General features: G+C 40.8%; 1 protein-coding gene across 3 annotated transcripts in view; it reads right to left on the bottom strand.

Annotated features, from left to right (window-relative positions):
- EFNB2 (ephrin B2) overlaps positions 1 to 19,533 on the bottom strand; it is a 54,731-nt gene that overhangs the window by 9,816 nt on the left and 25,382 nt on the right. For all 3 annotated transcript variants that reach the window (XM_082218827.1, XM_082218826.1, XM_082218828.1), the window contains exon 2: positions 17,491 to 17,774. In XM_082218827.1, the coding sequence (XP_082074953.1) occupies positions 17,491 to 17,774 (284 nt within the window). The remainder of the gene's footprint in view (positions 1 to 17,490; positions 17,775 to 19,533) is intronic.

The following is a 19,533-nucleotide window of genomic DNA, read 5'->3' as shown; positions in this document are numbered from 1 at the left end:
ACACTATCCACATCCATATAAATGAAAGCATTACTTCACCACAGGGCAGCCGACAGTCATCACATGGTCTAATGTTGGCACCATAATAAAAACTGAACTGTCATAGTAACTTGTCAAATGAATTCCCCTCCCCCTCTCAAATTGCAGTTACTTAGGAACAGAACAGTGGTTTGTCCTCCTTTTGCTGGTATCACCCCGCAAACTAAAGACGACGAACTCAGGCTCCCAACATGGATGAAAAGGTCTAGCTTGCCTTTCTATGAAATCGGAGCCATTTCTATTCCATGTAAGGAAACAGTAAGGTTTTCACCGACATAAAAATAAATAAATCTCTCCAAGTTTAAATCTCTCTCTCTCTGTCCCCCCCCTCTATATATATATAAACCATAAAGTTGGAAGGGATCCTGAGGATCATCTAGTCCAACCCCCTGAAATGCAATAATGTGCAACTGTCCCTTATGGGGATCAAACTTGCAACCTTGGCATTATCAGCACCACGCTCCAACCAACTGACCTATACAGCCCTGTCTCATTCATATCTCTTAACCTCAATCTCAATATTGTTTATTACTCAACAAACTTGTTACGCAGAAAACCACAACTGGAAGCCCGTTTGAATCAGTGAATAACTTAACGCTAAAGAAAATAAATAATTCAGAATAATAATAATAATAAAGCTGAAGACAAAAAAGGTTGTTTTCCCATTATTGTCTCCTACACAATTTGTTTTTGACTGACCCTGCCAAGGACAGTCTCATATCTCTGTGACTGATACTGTTTCTGCTCTCGGAACATGATCTGAAGTTTATTTTTTATACTGTTTGTATTCTAGATAGTTGGATACAGTTGTGCCTGACTGGGGTGCTTCGTTTTCAGGCAGATAGCTGGGATATAAATTTTAAATAAATAAACACCAGTCCACTGAGGACTTTATGAACCTGCTGCTTTTGCTGCCCATGTAAGTTAGCAAAACTGGCCACATATATACTCACTAGGCTGCATTTTGCTTGGTGAGTGCCGATTTCTGCAGGCTGAGATATTCCCCCTGCTGCTTTTATGTTGGTTTTAGTTGCAGTGCTTGTGTTGTGACCTTGGCTGTCTCGATTTATAATTGGTTTTAGCATTTTTATCATTTAAATTTTGCGCTTGCTTTTTTATTTCTGTAAATCGCCCAGAGATAGAGACAAAATATCAACGTAATGAATAAACTAGTGTAACATGTTTTTGTCACTGTTATGTTATTTTATCTCTGTATCCCAACTTGTATCGCATACACTGAAGTTACAGGAATTATATTTCTATAAAGAAAGCAGGGCTTGCATGATTATTCCTTGTTTTCGGTTTTTTAAAAAAATGCACAATTAACAAACACAATGAAAAATCTGAGGGGAACACAGAGCAATTCAAAAATACAATTCTAAACATGGTTTAAAGCTCAAGGAACATTTTACTTGGCTGAAAAGTCTGGCCTTCAAAGGGTAATCTTACATTAAAAGCACTGAAAATCCTATAAACCAAGTTTTGATTCGTCACATTTATATGCTTCAAAAGCTATGCCACCACTGCTTATAGAATGAAGTGGGCTCACTCTAAATGCAGAGGAAAAGAAATCAGTGAGACAGACAGACAAGAAAGTTTCTGGGTTATGATTTCCATCCAGTCCCTATGGAGCGCAAGTAATATTACATTTTAATACATCTTCATTTGATTGTTATTACTCTGCCTCCCAGGAGGCTAAGCCACTGCCTGGATCTTGGCTGTTTTCAACCCATCAGGTTAGTAACATTGCTCTAATCAGATGGAGAATTAAGCTGCTGGATTTGTGCCTGGATACAGCCTTTCATTCACTAAGAGATTAGAAATGAAGCAAAGACACACACAAAATCAAGACACATGTCCCTCTTCCAAACAGAATGCAAAATTGCTTTTTAAAAGCAAGAGGAATGTACTGCAGTGAAACCACAGGTCCTAGGCATCAGCTACCGATTGTATTTTATGTGCTGGGTGATGGTGTCCACTTCAACCACAATCCCTCCCCCTTTTAAAATTTAATATTAAATATTTTGGGCTAAGCTAGCATAACTCAAGCAATCAGTTAATATTCGATGTTAAAAAAAGTGGAGGATCTATTTGTTTGCATTACCCTATACAAGCAGCCCTGTAAAACCACTATGTACAACTGGATAAGAAAAAATTAATTGCTTTAAAATTTGTACTGGTCTCTGTGTGCATGCCCCTCTTCCCCTCCATTTCCCCCCCCACACACACACAATAGCCTTGTGAGAGAGCTTAGGTTGACCCATCACCCACTGAGTTCCATAGCTGAGTGAGGATATGAACCCAAGTCCTTGTCCAGTACTATAACTACTGCACTCTAGATATCACACAGTCCCAGGTGAGTAAATGGGATGTGGTTTTCCAGGTCCACACTCCTACACAAGTCACATGACGCGCACAAGATCATGGCCTTGAAAAGTGTTTTTTTTTTCAGGAAGAGATTGCGGCACCCAAAAATGGTCACTGTGCAAAAACAACAACAAACAAGCAAACAAACAATGGAATGTTCTGCTTTTATCAGAGCTGTTGGATTTCGAATACCATCCAAAAGCATTCATGGTACTTTATCTATATATTTGGTTGGTTCAGTTCCTCAAGCTGCTTCTCGGTATTGTTGTGAAGATATAAACCGATTCTTGGCAGTGGTGGGATAACAAAGCTTAAAACGTTAACCATCTCTGACCCTAAACACACACACACACACACACACACACACACACACACGAGGGTGATGGTGGTAATGTGTCTTGGCCTAAGAACTAAGGTTTTTAAAAGAGATGACAGTGTTTTGAATGGGGCTGTCTCCTCCTATAGTCCTCTTGTATCAGATCAAACAGGTTTTTGGAAACTGTTTACACAGAGGTAGTGGTGCTGTGGGTTAAACCACAGAGCCTAGGGCTTGCTGATCAGAAGGTCAGCGGTTCGAATCCCTGCAACAGGGTGAGCTCCTGTTGCTCAGTCCCTGCTCCTGCCAACCTAGCAGTTCGAAAGCACCTCAAAGTGCAAGTAGATAAATAGGTACCGCTCCAGCGGGAAGGTAAACGGCATTTCCGTGCGCTGCTCTGGTTCGCCAGAAGCGGCTTAGTCATGCTGGCCACATGACCCGGAAGCTGAACGCCGGCTCCCTCGGCCAATAAAGCGAGATGAGCGCCGCAACCCCAGAGTCGGCCACGACTGGACCTAATGGTCAGGGGTCCCTTTATAGCTTCTCTGAGCTTAGTACATATGTGAGTAAGAGTAGCTAGGACAAAACTTATCATGCCAATGAACCTGCTGCAAGGTCAACAAAGTCTTCTCCTGGGAGAGCCATCTCTGGCTACTATCCTCAACCCACCTCATCTTACTGTCTTCAGCAGCATTACAACTGAGCGGCATGTCATCCAAAGAACTGTCAAGGCTCCTCTAGATAGTTAAAACCCTATTTTCAAAAATTTAGGTACTTAAAAATTAAGGTTCTTAAAAGCTAAGGCAACCTGCAAATGTGGGCTATTATCCAAATTTCAGCAAATGCTATCCTTAAAAGACAGATCAGTAAAAAAAAGGGGGGGAATCCTAAGAGGGGGGAAATCACCAAAGCTTTAGATACAGTTATAGCAAAAAGAACTATTCTTGATGCAAAGCTGTGCTTGATCTAATGTGAATTCACAGGATTATTGAGTACATGGTCTTAACAAAAAATAGAAGTGTGTGTGCTTGCCATGGGATTGCATATCTGTAACGTAGCTGCTGCCAGTTGCTTTTACCTTCATTAAATGCTTTCCTTGGTAAAGCATCAAGTAATTACTTCTTCTTACACATGTGTTATCTAATTTTACAAGACAGATTTAAAAATACCCAGAACCACACAGACTGAAAAACTACAAATCAAGGTGCTTGTTTCTGGAACAACTAGAAATTGCACATAAACCAGCTGTGGTGATCTGAGCACTGTGTTTTTTTAATTAAATGGTATTAAAGTTGCTTTTTTTTCTTACACCAATCCTCTGATCCCAGAGCTTCGAGAGCCTGGAAGATGTAGAAGAAACTCATTTTAAGCACATTGAGTTGCTCCATTGCTGTGCTTGTTGATCCATGTCAAATTTACGTTGGGGAAGGAGTGCGCTTCCTTGTTTGTTTAACTAACAAAAATAAGCAACACGCCATTTTAAATTATACTGAATCCTGAATTCAAAGTGCTTTCTAATGGTATCACGAGGTGAAGCAACACATAGGTCTTGCTGCTCATAAAGAAGACATTTCTACTGCTGATTTAACATTATGCACATGCAACCAGGGAGCTGAGGACCAGAGGACTCATTCCTCCCATGAGAAGGTCCAGACAATTCACATGTTTCCATACTTCTGAGACCATCAGTGCAGGGGATGCCTGTGCCAGGGACCCCCTCCAGCTGATGACCTACCACCACCTACAAGCCCCCCCAACAATCATCTACTTCTCAATGCCCTTTGTCATGTGTGTCACGTGTTTTCTTAAGACTGTAAATGTGACAAGACCAGTGATCAGGAGCCCTCTTCTCCTGAATAGCCCCCTCCCACCCACCTTCACTCTGAGAACTGGGTTTCCATGTGTACATTGCAGTCCATGCCGGGATCCTCCACACAACAGGGGGAGCCCATTTTAGTCAAGCAGAACCATCCTGGCCCTCCATTACATGAAGAAATGCATGCAGTGTTCATTGGAAAAGGGTGACGGTTGCAAGCACAGGACGTCTCTCAGCTAACAGTTTTCTCCTCTTGAATCTCAAGTTGCTTATTCAGTGGCAGGCAAGGAGACCAGAACATGGTAGCTTATTTCTAAATGCCACACATACACACACAATTTAAAGTTTTTTAAAATAATAATAATTGGAAGTCTACTTTATGAAGAGTGATAATTTACACAATCCAAATGTTCCATTACAGCTAAGAGTTTTCTGCATTGTTGTTTCAGTTAGCGTGTTCTCTCTATCAGGAATTGCTCCTGGGAATGTTTTCACAGCCTTTTGAGATGGGAAGAAAAACCAGAATTGTGGTCATAACAAGAGATAGTGCTGCAACACTCCCACAAGAGTCAACACCAAAGTTCTCTGATCCCACAATGCACGTGGATGCAAGTAGCTTTGCTGAAAAGAAGGTCAGTCCCCTTTTTAGAAGTGGAGCAGCAGAATATAATTAGAAGCAGAGTGTTCCACCGATTCCAGTGGAAATGAACTCTTTTGTCTTTGTAAATTCAAAGCATTTAAAAATAATAATTAATTTACTTTTAAAACCTGACCAAATCTCTGCCGATCTACCTTTTCTCCCATACTGTCTCACCACTGGGCACACCATTGTATTGCTGCCCATATCCCCCCCCCTTTATTTGCAGATTTAGGACAGTGAGTATATCACTGCTCACCAATAAGTATCACAGGCACTAGCAATCTGCAAATATTCACGCAGACTCTGCTCGTACTGCTTTCACAAATGCAAGCACGACTAAGAAGAGGGGAAAGGAGAATCACATTTCCCCAAAGGAATTTCCTTTCTTTGGAAAAGATACATTATCCAGGAAAAAAAACAATGAAGAAGAAATGGGGGGAAGGCACTAGGCTTAAGGGGAAAGGAATATGGATTTCCCCCAAACTTGAATGTTTTTCACCTGGAAAGGCCTTTATTGGCACAATGAAGCATTTACTTTTGTGCAGAGCCATCCAAACCCAGCAGATACACCTCCTTATCCGAAGCTTACTGCTCACTTTAGCCAGGTTGTGTACAGCTGAAGGGCCTCAAGGTTCACAGGGGATCTGCAGGGCTTTGGATCCAGAAAACTCAACGCTGCGAGCACTATGACCTGAAACACCTCTTTTCTAGGACTCTTGTTGCCTCCTGCCACAGTGGGAGCTTACCACCCTATCAGGTACAGCTAAGGTACCCTGACGGAGGCACCACCCAAACCAGTGGCCCATAGAGGATGCTATGCACCATTGTTACTTGATATCACCATCAAGGGCTGGTGTCTAAAATAAGACAGCGTGGAAACAACACAGGACAGGAAATAGAGAATAAGATGGGCAAAGATGTTGGTTGCAGCTTGGGCTGACAATGCAAAGGTTAAGTCAAAGCCATACAGAAAAGAGTGGCATTTATCAAAACGGCATTATCAGCCTGCTCCCACAATATATCTGTTCTGGACAACTTATACCGGATTTAAGTCTTCTGTGCAACTCAAACGCTGCCTTTGAATATATTTGAGTCACACTGACACAATAAAAAGGAATCACCAAGCTTCAATTTTCTCTCTTTCTCTCTCTCTCTCTCTCTCTGTAGGACCAATACCACAGTTTATGTGCTGAAATCCGCTATATATGTTTTCTATAAACAAACCAATGGAAAAACCTGCCGTTTCTACATGCTGTTTCTTCATACTAGAGAGGCTTCTCTCTTTATATATTTATATACCTCAAGCTTGGAAAGAGTCCAAGAAATACTTCCCAGCCCCGTTCTATGATATTTTCTTAAACCTTCAGCTGAGCAAAAAAATGGATAAAACGAATTCATATTTGAGTTACACCAATTGTTCTAAATGATGCATGGGTTTGCCCATGGAAAAATGGCTGCCTTAAGGGAGCATGGGAAGATATTATCCGTCAACAGATTTGCCCTCAATGATTTCCATCTGCATCCCTTAAATCTTCTACAGTTTTATTTGCTAAACCTCTCGCCTCCTTTTCCCCTCTTAGTAAAAAGGTTAGAATAAAAAGTTCCTGTGGGGAGGGGGGGGTTGGAAAAAAATATTGCAAACTCCTTGTGTGCAGTCTGCTGTCACTAATTGCATGCAATGATATTAATGACCCAGTAATTGCTGTAAGAGTGGCACTGGAGTGGAAAACATCATCTTGAGGCAGGGTTCATCTCTAGGTGGTAGGACATCACCATTGACAGAGTTAATGCCTAGTGACATTTTAGAATATAACACTACAGATGAGAAAATGTGCCACTCGCACGGCTCTAATGGCTTAGATGGACATGACGTTATTTGCAGTGACCGCAAGAGAGTCCAGCAGTAACCCCCAACGCAGTGACACAGTAAGGGTTTGCCCTACAGATGAACCTCATTCCTTTCAGGGGAGATATTCTCTACTATAACAATCTAGTGCAATTTTCCACATGTTTACTTCAATAAAAGAATACCTTCATCTCCCGCTTTTACTTCTAGCAAAAACAGAAGCAAGCTTTATTGCAGAACACAAAAAGCTATTTAGATCCTCTGGCCATTGTCTATCACACACACAAAAATGATTTGGCATTTTAAGTCTCCAGGTCAGTTATGGAGCCTATCAAGAAAGATAACACAGTTATTTTTCCTTGCTTAACAATAAGCAACCTCCTTGTAACATTAAATAATATAAACATAATATTATTTAATATTACAAGGAAGTTGCTTATTGTTTTCATGCTTTGTAAATGAAATTTTGAAAAGCAAGTAAACAAGCAAGAGAGAGAAGTTTAGCACAGCTGTTGTTTTAAGGGTATGTACTGAAGAGGTTTATGCATAGAGTTAGAAAAATATTTTTATTAAGACTGATTTCAGTGGTATTTTGAATTTTCACCTCACTTCCCCACTCAAGTAGAGCAAAAACTCCACCCCCAGTTTGCTTCAGAGAATAATATTAAAACAGGCTTATAAACTGGTACATGGATTACTGAATATGCATCAATACTGTTGCCTTTATCATTAAAGTCTTTGTAGGAAAATGAACAATTAACAAAAATCAAGTTTCTTGTGCACAAAAGGCAACATTGAGCAGCAAAGCTTACCCTGCCAAGCATCTAAACCTTCATGACAACCCACTAGTTCATAATCTTCTGAAATTTAGTAGAACTGGCTATGAACAATGCAACCTATGTATATTGCCTATCAAACAGATAAGCAAAGTTTTATCAGTATGCTCTGTACTGTCACATCCTTAAATATTTTAGGCAGAAATCACTGCCCCGGTAATAAATTTGGCTTCCTGCTACATAATCAAATGCTGAAAATGCACACAAAACACGTTTCTGAGTTTGCAGAAAAAAGCGATAAAACTTCAGCCCTCAAAAGCAACAAGGGCAACATGCAAGCAGGCACCATCTTCCACACATTGGAAGCAGCACCCAGAAAGGTGCTATGTGACAGGCTCTGTTTGCAGGACTCCCTCTGCCTTCGCCGGTGGGGAGGGGAGTATGGCATAGCTACCTCTTTCTCCCAGGAGCAAGAGACAGCTCACTCGCCCCCCATTCCCCAAGAAAGAGGTAGCTTGTCTGCCCCCCCCCCACTGGCTGAGAAAGCCCACCAGCCCCTCCAGAACGTACACAATGAGCCGGAGGGATGGGGCAGTGAAGTGCAAGAGACGGGGACTTCTTTGAACACAAACAGGAAAAAGATCTGCGCTGCTCAGCTGGGGAGCGGGAAGCCTCCTGCTCTCCAGTTGGGGGAGCTCCGATGTTTCTCTGGTTTGCACATGAGCAGAAGAAGGATCGGGGCTCCTTCAGACGAGGGTGGGGGGAGCACTTTAACGGAGCCTCCATCCTGCCACTGGTAAGTAGCAGAGGGACTCTGCAGCGGTGGAGATTTCACTAGCAATATACTGCTGAGTGAAGCTGTCGTCACAGACTGCCCCTCATATCAGTCCTGGGCGATATATTGATATATCGCCCAGGCATAATTACACTTTTAACAAAATATAATCGATGCATCGTTTTTATGCAGAAAATGATTCAGTATACTGCTGCAAGTTGTGTCCCTTGATATTTTGAGTTGGCAACTATTTAAGCCTTTAAAAGGTTCCTACAAAATAACATTTTTATACATAAAAAAGGCAGTTTACTCATTTTTTTCAGTCATTTCTACCATGGTGCAGAAATAAGGGGTGCGCGGAATAAATCAGTGCTCGTTTTGGAATAAAAATAATACTCATTATTTTTGGCACAAGATTCCGATCTCTGTTAAATTAAACATAAATGAAATACATCAAGGCAAAAATTATATATAAAACTTGCAGGTGGAAATCTATAAATGGGTTTCGCTGTATGTGGGGTTTGCTCCAATACCAATATTCATATCATATCATACCATATGTACACACACACATATATAAAAATTCTGCTTGCCCATATCTATGTAAAGAAACATTAAGCACATTTCCAAAACGTATTATGTTGCTCATTTAAATTTATTCTTGCTCTTCTTTAATGGGCCTACTCTTTAGCAGGATGCAAATGACTCCCTTTGATTTAATGAGAGTTCTTCAAATCCCATAGCAAGAGGGAAAGGGCCTTAGGGCACTCATTTTGCAGAGTTTTACACCAGTAGTTAACTTTACACATGGGAGTAGTCCTACTTAAGTCACAGAGATGCTTTATATACATAAAATTAAACCTCTGTGTGTGTAAGCCTTTGTAACACAGTGGCTTAAGTTATTTATTTTGTTTAAAGCATTTTAGTTCATTTAATGCTAATCTACATAATGAATATATAAAAGCTCCTTAAGCAGAGAAATGGCTTTCTCCTTTGTGGCATCATTTTATCCTTGGCATTGTTAAATCATTTACAAAGCAGAGCGTGTGGGTGGGGGAATGCTATAAATAAACAGAAGCTGGAAATATTCAACTACATATGATAAAATATTAAAAACCCTTTCAAGTCTGAGCAATTCCTAAATAATAATTCTTCCTTTCTAAGCCATCACTCCTTGTTTCCTGTCTTCTTTCATATCTAGTACACATTAGCGAATTTGAGGGGGGTTCATTTTTCGCTCAGTAGTTCCCACTTATTAAGAAGCAAAGCCATCCTGTCCTCTCATTTGCTACACTTGAGAATGAAGCAAGGGGTACTTACATATTTCCTGCTGTACTACCATTCCAGCTAGTTTTAAATGAGATGAGCAGCCAGCACTCTGCCTAGATAATGGCACCTTAATATGAACAAAGGCAATCTACAGCAGCTCCGTTCAGTTTATAGGACCTATGTGGGTTGGGAAGGCAGACCCAGCAGACTGAACCTCCATTAGCCTCACCAGCTTTGTACAGGAATCTGAAGCTCTGCAAATGTTGGGGGGGGGGTTACCCAGTAATTTTATTTGTGAAAATTATATTTAATTCCACCACAGCTGAACAAGAGTCCCTTTAAAAGGCTCGCAATAACTGACCACCATATATCATCTTATAGTTAAGAGGGGCTGAAGGTAATTTGTTTATTCTTTTGGAAGACGTAGGTAGGAGAAAGAGAGCAAGGAATGCAATTTGCCGACCGAAGGTGGCTTTCAAGATAAGCATTTCCCTACTGCATGGAGGGCAGGCTATAGCCACAAATGTTCTGTTTCTGAAAGTAAACACAACTTTATTCTTTTAAAAATAAGGATGATAATGCAGCTGTGGAAAAAACAAATCAGCTCAGTCTATTAAAACAAAACAAGGCATACGGAATCAACTGAGAGAGGGTGATGTTGAGCAACTGTTCAGAAACCAGTAATAACTTTTATTCACATATATATACAGAGAGATATTGTTATTTATATATTGCAAAAAGAAGCGGAACTGTAGTTTCTTTGTTATGCCTCAATCCAAAAATGCTTCTTTATGGTTTTATATTACTTTACACCACCCAGACATGAAAGGGGGGTATATACATATTTTTATAAATAAAACTCAGGGACAGGATGAACCACCATTCCTAAGATTTGTCTCAAAAGAAAACTCATTTTTTCAGATAAATTTTAAAAAGAAAAGAAAACTGAGAGCATGCAGAAGCTTTATCATTTGACATAGTGCACACCTCCTTCGACCACAGTAGATCCCCTGATATAGTGAACAAAATGGCTAAGTGACTGTGTTTTGTTCTGAGCTTGCCTGCTTCTATTTTTGCCAGAATCCTTCCCCAGTTTTTTTAGTTTTTTAACTGGCCTTCTTTCCTGATGTGTGGCTGTTCAGATGCTTAGCAAACACAAGCGGCATATGAATAAAATGTTGTCTGTTAGCTTTGTTTTGCAAAAGCGTGTTTTCTATTGCACAAATGTAATTTAGGAACTGACCAAATAACAATATATGTGTCTTATGGGGGTGGAGACATCAAGCAGGGAACCGAAGACTGTCCGCTAGGAAACAAAACAACTTTATGGCCTGTTGAAAATTCCATCCATTAAAAAACTTGCCTTTAACAAGAGACACAAAACACTCTTTTTAATACATGCCAGGTTGATTACACCCCTCGGCTTGATCTTAGGCATGTTTTATCGGAAGTTGCTCAGAGTTTATAGTGGGACCAGCAGACATAAGAATTTATTCCATCCAGGAGGATTGTCTGCTGTTGCTGCAAGTTCTGCATTGTGCATAACCTTTGTTTTTCTTTCTGTTAATCTTAGTCAGAAGGCAGTTACAAAAATGGGTCACTTGAAAAAGTTGGCAAAAAAGAAGAAGGAAAGCCATATATTCTGTTCTGCTAGCAAAGCCAATGGTTATCTTAAGAGTATGCAGACAGCAGCTCCAGATGTTAAACTGAATTAAACCATGGCGATGAAGCACTAGGTCCGTCTTTCAAATGCCTTATCAGAAACAAATATATATTCTTGAGGGACTCCATTATCACTACTCTTACATACTATGGAACCCACATGAAATTAGGTCTCCAACCCAGGAAAGGTTCATTTACAGTGGTACCTCGGGTTACATACACTTCAGGTTACATACGCTTCAGGTTACAGACTTCGCTAACCCAGAAATAGTACCTCGGGTTAAGAACGTTGCTTCAGGATGAGAACAGAAATCGTGCTGCGGCAGCAGGAGGCCCATTAGCTAAAGTGGTCTTCAGGTTAAGAACCGTTTCAGGTTAAGAACGGCTGGCCGGAATGAATTAAGTACTTAACCCAGGGTATCACTGTATTGTGGTTTGGACTAGATCAACATAGTAATGAGAGAGCAAATGAGAGCGCTAATTAAGACCCATAATTAGCTACCCATAGGTACTTTGTGTGGAAGGGTGGGACATAAAATTAATAAATAAGCAAACTGCAGCCTGGTCTAGAGATTTTGTCAAACTATCTGAGAAACTGAACAGGAAAATCCAAGGAACAGCTTCTGTTCTAGCAACCTGTCAATAGTCCCACTGCTTGACAATATTCCAAACAAATTGTGTTTTCTCACAATCCCAAACAGATCTATATCTATTACTTCACAATGGGGTTGGAGTATCTGTGGGCCCCCAGATGTTGCTGGACTGCAACTCTCATCACCTTTGACCACTGGGCCATGTTGTCTGGAGCCAATGGGAGCTGGAGTACAACAACATCTGGAGGACCTTCAAATTAAGATAATCAACCTGGCCTTCAATTAATTTTTGGAAGGCAATTCATTTAGTAATATTCATTCCTGGCTGTGTGACTAAGTGGAAGGCTCTGTGTTAAAGTGTATGACATGTGTTAAGTAACCCTGTAAATTCTCCTTCAGGCTTCTGTTGAGGTACTAAGACCAGCAAGATTTATCTTAAAGCATTGAATTGGACACTCATAATCCCAGCCACATTATACAAATAGTTGATACTGTTTTATCCACACAGAAAACTCTCTACACTTTTCTGTATTATTATTATTATTATTATTATTATTATTATTATTATTATTATTATTATTATTATTTCTTTCCACAATTGTTTGCATCAAATGTGGCATAATTCAGTAAAGGCATTTATGATGTGCTACACCAGCCTTTTGCAACCTTGGGGTCCCCAGGTGTTCTTGACTACAGCTCCCATCATCCCTGACCACTGGCCATGCTGGTGAGGGGTGATGGGAGTTGTAGTCCAGCAACCTCTAGAAACTAAAGCAGGCATCCCCAATCTTCAGCCCTCCAGATGTTTTGGACTACAGTTCCCATCATCCCTGACCACTGGTCCTGTTAGCTAGGGATCATGGGAGTTGTAGGCCAAAACATCTGGAGGGCCGCAGGTTGGGGATGCCTGGACTAAAGGCTGGGCTGGACAAATGACTATTTTAATCTCTGCCAGGAAAATGGTATGTAAGTAGTGAGTCATTAATTTAAATAAAAGGGAACAAGAATAGGGAATCAGTACTACTCTAGTACCTAGGCTGAAAGATTTTGGCTCTCCCCAATTGTGAACTAGTGTTGGCAGTTCCATCGGGCTAACTGAACAGTTTCTATCCCAGCTAGGCGACATAAGCACTGTAACTTTATGAACTGATCCTTAAGCTCCCCCCAACTCTTCTCCACCTCCCACCCCATTTTTCTTACGTGTTGTGTCTTTTAGAGTCTAAGCGTGATGGCAAGGACTGTCACTTATGCTCATCGTTACTATTCTGAGAGGGGTTTTTTGGATAAAGAATGGGACAATTAAAAAAAAGAGAGAGAGCAGATTTCAAAATAACCCTCCACCTCGACTGCAATTTGTATTGTGATGGAAGAGCTGCCCAGTTTTCAGGCTGGTGGAAAGTTGAGCAGGAAATGACCTCTGCTTCTTTCTTCCTTGGCCCCTGATTAGCTCAAGGTCCCAGAGGAATTCTGTGCTTCCTGTTCCCAGGTTCTCTTCCATTGGAGGGGGGACAGGCATCACAACAAGAGAAAGGGCCTCCATGAAAACAATAATTAATGGGATAATCTATCCTAAAGTAAAGACTAATTCTGTACCGATTTAAGCTGATGATGATGATGATGATGAAAAGTTGATTCCATGCACAAGCAACTGAGATATGCTTTCAACAGCTATTTATGTTTGGATATGGTCTTTTATCCCATGTTTGTGGGGTTTTTCTCGCACCTGAATTACACCACAGGCGGAGCAGAGGCGTCAAGCCACAGAATGGGCTTGGAAACAGACTGAATTAAGGTAAATTAGTCTGAACAGGTTCTGTGAACATCTGAGCAAGTTAAGTAGTCACTCCTACTCAATAAATGTGACGAGGATGGAACAACACACCAATTCCATTACTCATCCTCATTCCTGTCTTTCTTCTCATCTAGTGTCCACATCCTTTTTCTCCAAAGAATGAAGAAGTGGTAGGGAAGCCACATTTCCCTCAGAAGCTCCCAGCATTACTTCGCTTCAGCCACATGTTTGTATCTGACGCCTACAAATAATTACTTCAGGTATTTGTCGGATAAAGAAAGCTTTTGCATACTAATTCTCTGGTTGCAAATTGTATTCATTAAAAATACAAAAAAAAGTTGTTGCTTTTGTTCATAATAGGTTTGGGGCTTTTCTTTCCTCAAGGGAAAAGAGCTGAAGCTCAGTGACAGAGTGTGAGCACCACATGAGGAAGGCCCCAGTGTCTAGATGAACCAATGATTTGACTCTCTTGCAAGACAGCCTCCTATCTTTCCTCCTAAGGGGAAGCAGTACCTGCTGTTCCCCAGTCACATACCCTTTGTGGCAAGAACAATTATGGCTGACAATCCAAATATTACAAGTCCTATTCTTGGTGCTAATGCAGGATCATAACTGGACATCCGGAGGAGTTGAGAAATGGAGGGAACTTCTACCATGTTGGTGTCCTGTTTTTGTGAAGAAAATATATGCCTCACTAAGTTTCAGCTTTGGTCACAGGTGATCTGAAACCAGACCTTTAAGGCACCACCAGCCAATCATGCATAACGTCCTGTCAGGACGTTCCTATTTCAAGTAATATGTCTTCCTGAGGCATTATGATAAATCTCATGCCATATCCAAGGCACCAGGCTGAAGGGACAGTGAATTCTGTAACCCCTAAAGAATGTCCTAATCCTCCCGGAAATGTAATGTCTATTATACCTTATTGCCATAATGAAATAATTATACAAAAATGAAGAAAATGAGTCCTACTTATGGATTTACTCTGAGGGATTACTGACACAGATACGACAAAGCTGACAGTCTACCATGAAGTTCCGTTTGTGTCCATAACTCTCAAGTCATAATTAAAATGGTGCCATTTATGTCACAGTTGGCCTACTGTGGAGAATTAATCCCCCTAGCATTAGATAACTGAAATATTTCATCCTCAGAACCAGCTATTTGAGCACAGACAGACGTTTTTATGTTGCACTTTCTCATCAGGCCTACTGGCAACTGTCTCTGCTTTCGGCGCTGCACTTCTCACTCAAGCAAAATAGAAATTCCCTTGCGCATTTCTGCAAAAAGTCACAGGCAACAGCATTTCTACCCACCAAGACAGCGCAGTGCGTTTTTACAACATAATCTTACAACCCAGCAAATTGCATTTTTAAATATTCCACAATCGTTATTTCATCAACTCTCTGATTGCTGCAGGTTTTAATTACACTGAAGTTGCTGCGACTATTTTCCTGTTTCTTATTTATAAATGAATCTACTGGAAACAAGGAGAATGACTGTAACTTTGAAATAGCTATTTACTTTCATTGCTATTCCCCATGCCCAATTTTATCTATTTTTCAGTTATTATAAATATTTGAAGTGTTCAGATTTCTAGGACCCACAGCCTCTAAGCTCAGCCTCTGCTCTGAAATGCTGGCAATAGCAACCTGCCTACCAGACCAATCTCAGGTGTTCCACTATAGCAGTTATTTGCCATACGGCTTTCCCCAGGCAAAGGCTGGCAGAGAGGCAGCTACGCACCATTCTAATCAGGGCCGAATTTAGGTTTGATGAGGCTTTAAAACATGGGTAGCCAAACTAAGGCCCGGGGCCCAGATCTGGCCTAATCGCCTTCTAAATGGTCCAGGAATCAGAGTGTTCTTACATGAGTAGACTGTGTCCCTTTATTTAAAATGCATCTCTGGGTTATTTGTGGGGCCTGCCTGGTCTTCTTACATGAGTAGAATGTGTCCTTTTATTTAAAATGTATCTTTGGGTTATTTGTGGGGCATAGGAATTCGTTCATGATAATTTTTTCAAAATATAGTCCAGCCCCCCACAAGGTCCGAGGGACAGTGGACCAGCCCCCTGCTGAAAAAGTTTGCTGACCCCTGCCCTAAGCTGCTGGAGGTAATGGGGCCCTTTAGATGTCCAGCTGTCCTTTGTCAACAACAAATTGTCGCTGTTTTTTGTATTGAATATATGCTGAACTGAAATACAATTAAGAAGTATATTAATAGTGAAATAATTTAATATTAGATAACAGGTACAACAGCTTGACCTACATTCAACTGTGCTGCACTGCAATGTGCAGCTGACTGCTACATGTTTCCATGCAACCAGTCCATGCAGAATGTAGGCATCCTATATGAAGAAATGAGCAAACCGGTGATATCTTAGGGAGCAGGCTAGCAGGGGGGATCCACTACTTACATCATAGGAGCCTACAAAACACTGTTGCTGTATGCAGGTTTTATTTTATTTTATTTTTTATCTTATTTTTTTCCTTTAATTTTTTTGGGGGCCCCCAAGAGAGTGGGGCCCTAAGCTATAGCTTGTTTAGCTTATATGTAACTCCGGCACTGATTCTAACCCTAACAGACATCAACAGAGAAGGACTGTTAAGACTGCACTCAAAGATAAGGCCATAATTCGGATCTTTCTTTAACTTTCACTATGGGTCCTGCAAACAAAACAATAGAGTGGGGAAATGAGAGCACATTGGTGCTGTAATTCAGTGCCCACCTATCTGGTAATGTCCTACTGATATCAGTGAACTAACCTTCAAGTAAGTGTACATTTTAATTTTTAGCTATTTCCAACTGCATCTTAAATGAATATTTGCTTTTAAAAAAAGAAAAGGTAAGCCAGCTTGATAGGACTTATCCTGAAAGGCAAGGCATGCATAAAGAAAAAGAAAGCTGTAAGTCTCCAGTTTCTCTGAAGCTTTGGAGACGGAACACTTAAGATTATGCAAATAGAAACCAAACCCACTTTTTGATGTAAATGATCAATTTGTGAATTATCTACCAAGGTGATATTTTAGAAACTTCTTCTTTTTTTTTCCTACCCAGAAAGATTACTTCACATCTTGAGCTATTTTCTCCTACTTCCCCCTTCCTCTGTTTGCTTAAAATTAGGATTTACAAAACTGTAGTATATTATACTTAATTATTGCTGTTCACCATTCAATGCGCAGTGATTGACATACCATATTTCAGAGGGGCGATACTGTAACATTAAAAAATAATAACATACATACATAATGTGTACTCAAGGCTTTGGGTAAATGCAGAGCTGCTGTTTCTGGCGGTGCCTTAGCCCTCTATGCATTGGCTGGAACCAGATTAAGATGCCCGTGTTTTCCATAAATTGCATTATGAGCATCGCTACCACAATTACACAGCTCACATCTATGAAAACCTGGAACCTTTTCTTTAATAAATAAAAAAAGCTCTAAAGCAGCAGGGAGTTGGTTAATAATAAGCTGCCATGAAAATACTTTAAAGAAAACAATATAAATCCTTTAAGCTTCTTACTTGATTGAATACAATGAATAAATTAAGAAGCAGCAAGACAGAAGGAAAAGGAAACAAAAGTCATTGTTCACTTACATATGATGTAATAATCTTTGTTTCTCTGAAATTCCAGTCCCCAGAGGTTAGGGCTGAATTCTTGAAACTTGATGGTAAACTTAACATCTTGATCAGGCTTGGCACAGTTGAGCAGAGGTGTGTTGTCCTTTTTAATAGTGCAACTATCTGCTTGGTCTTTATCAACCATATAGACCTTATAGTATTCATACTGGCCACTAGTTTTAGAGTCCACCTTCGGGCATATAATATCCAGTTTGTCTCCGATCTTTGGGTATAGTACCAGTCCTTGTCCAGGATGGAATCTAAAAAGAATCAGGGGGGAAAGAGAAAATGTCAAGACACTTGGAAACATATTTTGAAAAGGAGGCAGCAAAGGGAACAAAATACAGCTTGAAAACTGGGGATAAAAACCCACATCTAAGTTGCTAAAGGAAATGAATGGGACAGGAGCTACAGGCCACAAGACCTCTATTTCGCACACAAACCCCACTTTTTAAGGCTGTGCACTCCTTAGCGGCTTCAAAGAAGCTTTAAAGCAGAAGCTGGGTGGTTTAGTTGAGATTCCTTGCATTGCAGGGGTTTGGGCTAGAGGACCCTCACAGTCCCTTACACCTCTACAATTCCATGATGTTAGCCTTGCTCATGGAAGCAATCACCCTAGAAAGCTTGTTAAAGTTACATTTCTCCAATACGACATAACCCTCATAATGGCGTAGGTGGGGTTTATGTTGCTTTTCAGTGATATCACAGGCACTGTCTAGGGCAGATGCTGCTGCTGAAGCTAAGCAGGTCTGTGTCTGGTGAGTGCCTGGATGGGAGACTGCCTGGGAAGCCATTCATGAGCTGCATGATTTAAGGAAGGTATGTGATAAATGTGCTAGATAATTAAATGTTACACAGAGCAATTTCAACTGTAACAGAGGCATTGGCTGGCCCCTTCCTAGCCTACCATATGGACAGGCAATGAACCAACAGTTGCTTCAGCTTCCAGGCAATGGATACACATCTGACCTCCTTTTGTCCACAATACCTCCCTCTGCTTGCTGATCCTTTAGAAGGCTTCCAACTCATCTCCTTCCCTCATTCCTTTCGTTAAAAAAAAGGAAAGGAAAGGAAAGCTTTGCCTTCCCTTAAAACTAGGGCAGGTCTACGTAAACCATTAAAGTGTGCACTGTCTGGTATCAGATGGTTATCTGAAATATTTCAGATTCCTGATCGAGTTGGCTACTCATCAGTCAAGCAACCGTCTTCATTTTAATGTGGTGCCTTAAACAAAATAAACGTTTCAAAATTAAAATAATTGCTTGTAATATTGATTCAACCGCAAAATGAAGACACGCTCTCGTAAGCAACAAAGGCCACTGCAATCTTTCTCCCCCACCCCCATGCCTGGATGCATGTGTTCCAATTAATGCCTCGAAGCTGAAGCTGCTCTTTAGAGCTATGGATACAATATCCCCCTAATACCTACAGCTGAAAGCCTCCTTTCCCTCTTCCTAAATCTTTCCTGTCAGCCATATTGCTGCAGAGATCTTCCTTAATAGAAAATGTCTCTGAAGACTGAAAGGAATGGCTTCCTAAGGAATGGCCCTATCCAACAGCGAGCATTAAAACGCAAGAGCAATCTTTCTCCCTCATATACACAAACATACAAACATTTGTGCTTGCTCCATTATGAAAGCTTAATAATTAAACCAGAGGTTCCTGTTATCTTGCGCTTGATTAAATATGCCTACCAATAACTTGCCCCAGCCTTCCCTGACCCTCCCATGCTCGCCGATGGGAGCTGTGGGCTACAATATATGGATGGCACCAGGTTGGGAAAGGCTGCCTTAGGATACCCTCCAACATTTCTCTGATGAAAGCAAGTACCATATGTCCTAAGGGAAAGCAGGACATTCCTGGATCAAATCAGAAACCAGGACGGCTTCTGTAAATCCGGGACTGTCCCTGGAAAACAGGGACACTTGGACTGTGCCTTAGCATGCACTTAAAAAGGTGCGTGCAAGAAGATGGTGACGATGGTTCAGAGACTCTTAATTGTGAGTTTGTGAGCTAGAA

The sequence above is a fragment of the Podarcis vaucheri genome (genome assembly GCF_965113315.1).
Source record: "Podarcis vaucheri genome assembly, chromosome: 4".
Classification (NCBI taxonomy): domain Eukaryota; kingdom Metazoa; phylum Chordata; class Lepidosauria; order Squamata; family Lacertidae; genus Podarcis; species Podarcis vaucheri.
Note: the sequence above shows the minus strand (reverse complement) of the source record. Positions and strands in the feature narration are given on the sequence as shown.